General features: G+C 63.7%; 1 protein-coding gene across 1 annotated transcript; it reads right to left on the reverse strand.

Moving 5' to 3' along the window:
• Positions 1-56: 56 nt before the first annotated feature.
• LOC103772108 (neuroligin-2-like) lies at positions 57-812 on the reverse strand (the record flags this gene model as incomplete). Its single annotated transcript, XM_008939426.1, has 1 exon — positions 57-812. A coding segment is annotated over one exon (756 nt), but the record flags the coding sequence as incomplete, so codon positions are not given.
• Between the last annotated feature and the right edge of the window lie 8 nt (positions 813-820).

Genomic DNA, 820 nt, shown 5'->3' on the forward strand with positions numbered 1-820 from the left:
ACGTGAGGATGGAGTCCCACCACCCTCCCTTACCCCTCCCCACCTCCTTCCCCCCCTCAAACCCACCCCGTCTTGGCGAAGTTGGTCCAGTAGGTCATGACCACGGCGCTGAGCATGACGTCGTTCTTGGAGAAGTTGCAGGGGAAGAGGTCGGTGGCCCCCACCATGGGCACCCCGAAGACGTAGGGGATCTCATCCCCATGGGCCGCGTCCGCCCACTCGGGCCGGGCGTCCGTCTGGCCGTGGGGGTAGGAGGGGTAGAAGGAGAACGGGGGCCCGGGCGACTGGTACTCGGCGTGGAGCTTGGCGGTGGCCACCGCCGGGGCCACCCATTGGTGGTCGGTGAAGAGGGCCAACAAAGTCTTCCTCCTCATCTCCCCGTTGTCCCGGTCGGCCCAATCGGTGTACATGAACTTGATGGTCTCCCGCAGGATGTCTTTGCCTTCTGGGTAACCGTAGAGGTTGTCCACGAAGTTGGAGACCGTGAAGTCAAAGTAGGAGGCCGAGATCCCGTCTTCGTTCTCCAACGAGTCCTCCACGAACTTCAACCCTTCTCCTTGGTTGACCCCGATGAGGATGTCGTAGTTGAGGAACTCCCCTTGTTGCATCAAGATCTCGGGGTCGTCGGGGACCACGTCGCCGTCCACCACCGGCCCGAAGGCCACGTGGTAACGGGCGGGTTGGACGTCTTGGTCCACCAGAGCTCGGTAGGGTTGGCGTCGGAGGCACTCGACGGCGGCGCCGGTGTCGGGGCGCTCGCACCCCACCTTGGCCGCCAAGAGGCGGGTGTACTTCAAGGGTTGGTAGTTGACCGACCAGC

This window comes from Merops nubicus, unplaced genomic scaffold (assembly GCF_000691845.1).
Source record: "Merops nubicus isolate BGI_N331 unplaced genomic scaffold, ASM69184v1 scaffold47134, whole genome shotgun sequence".
NCBI lineage: Eukaryota > Metazoa > Chordata > Aves > Coraciiformes > Meropidae > Merops > Merops nubicus.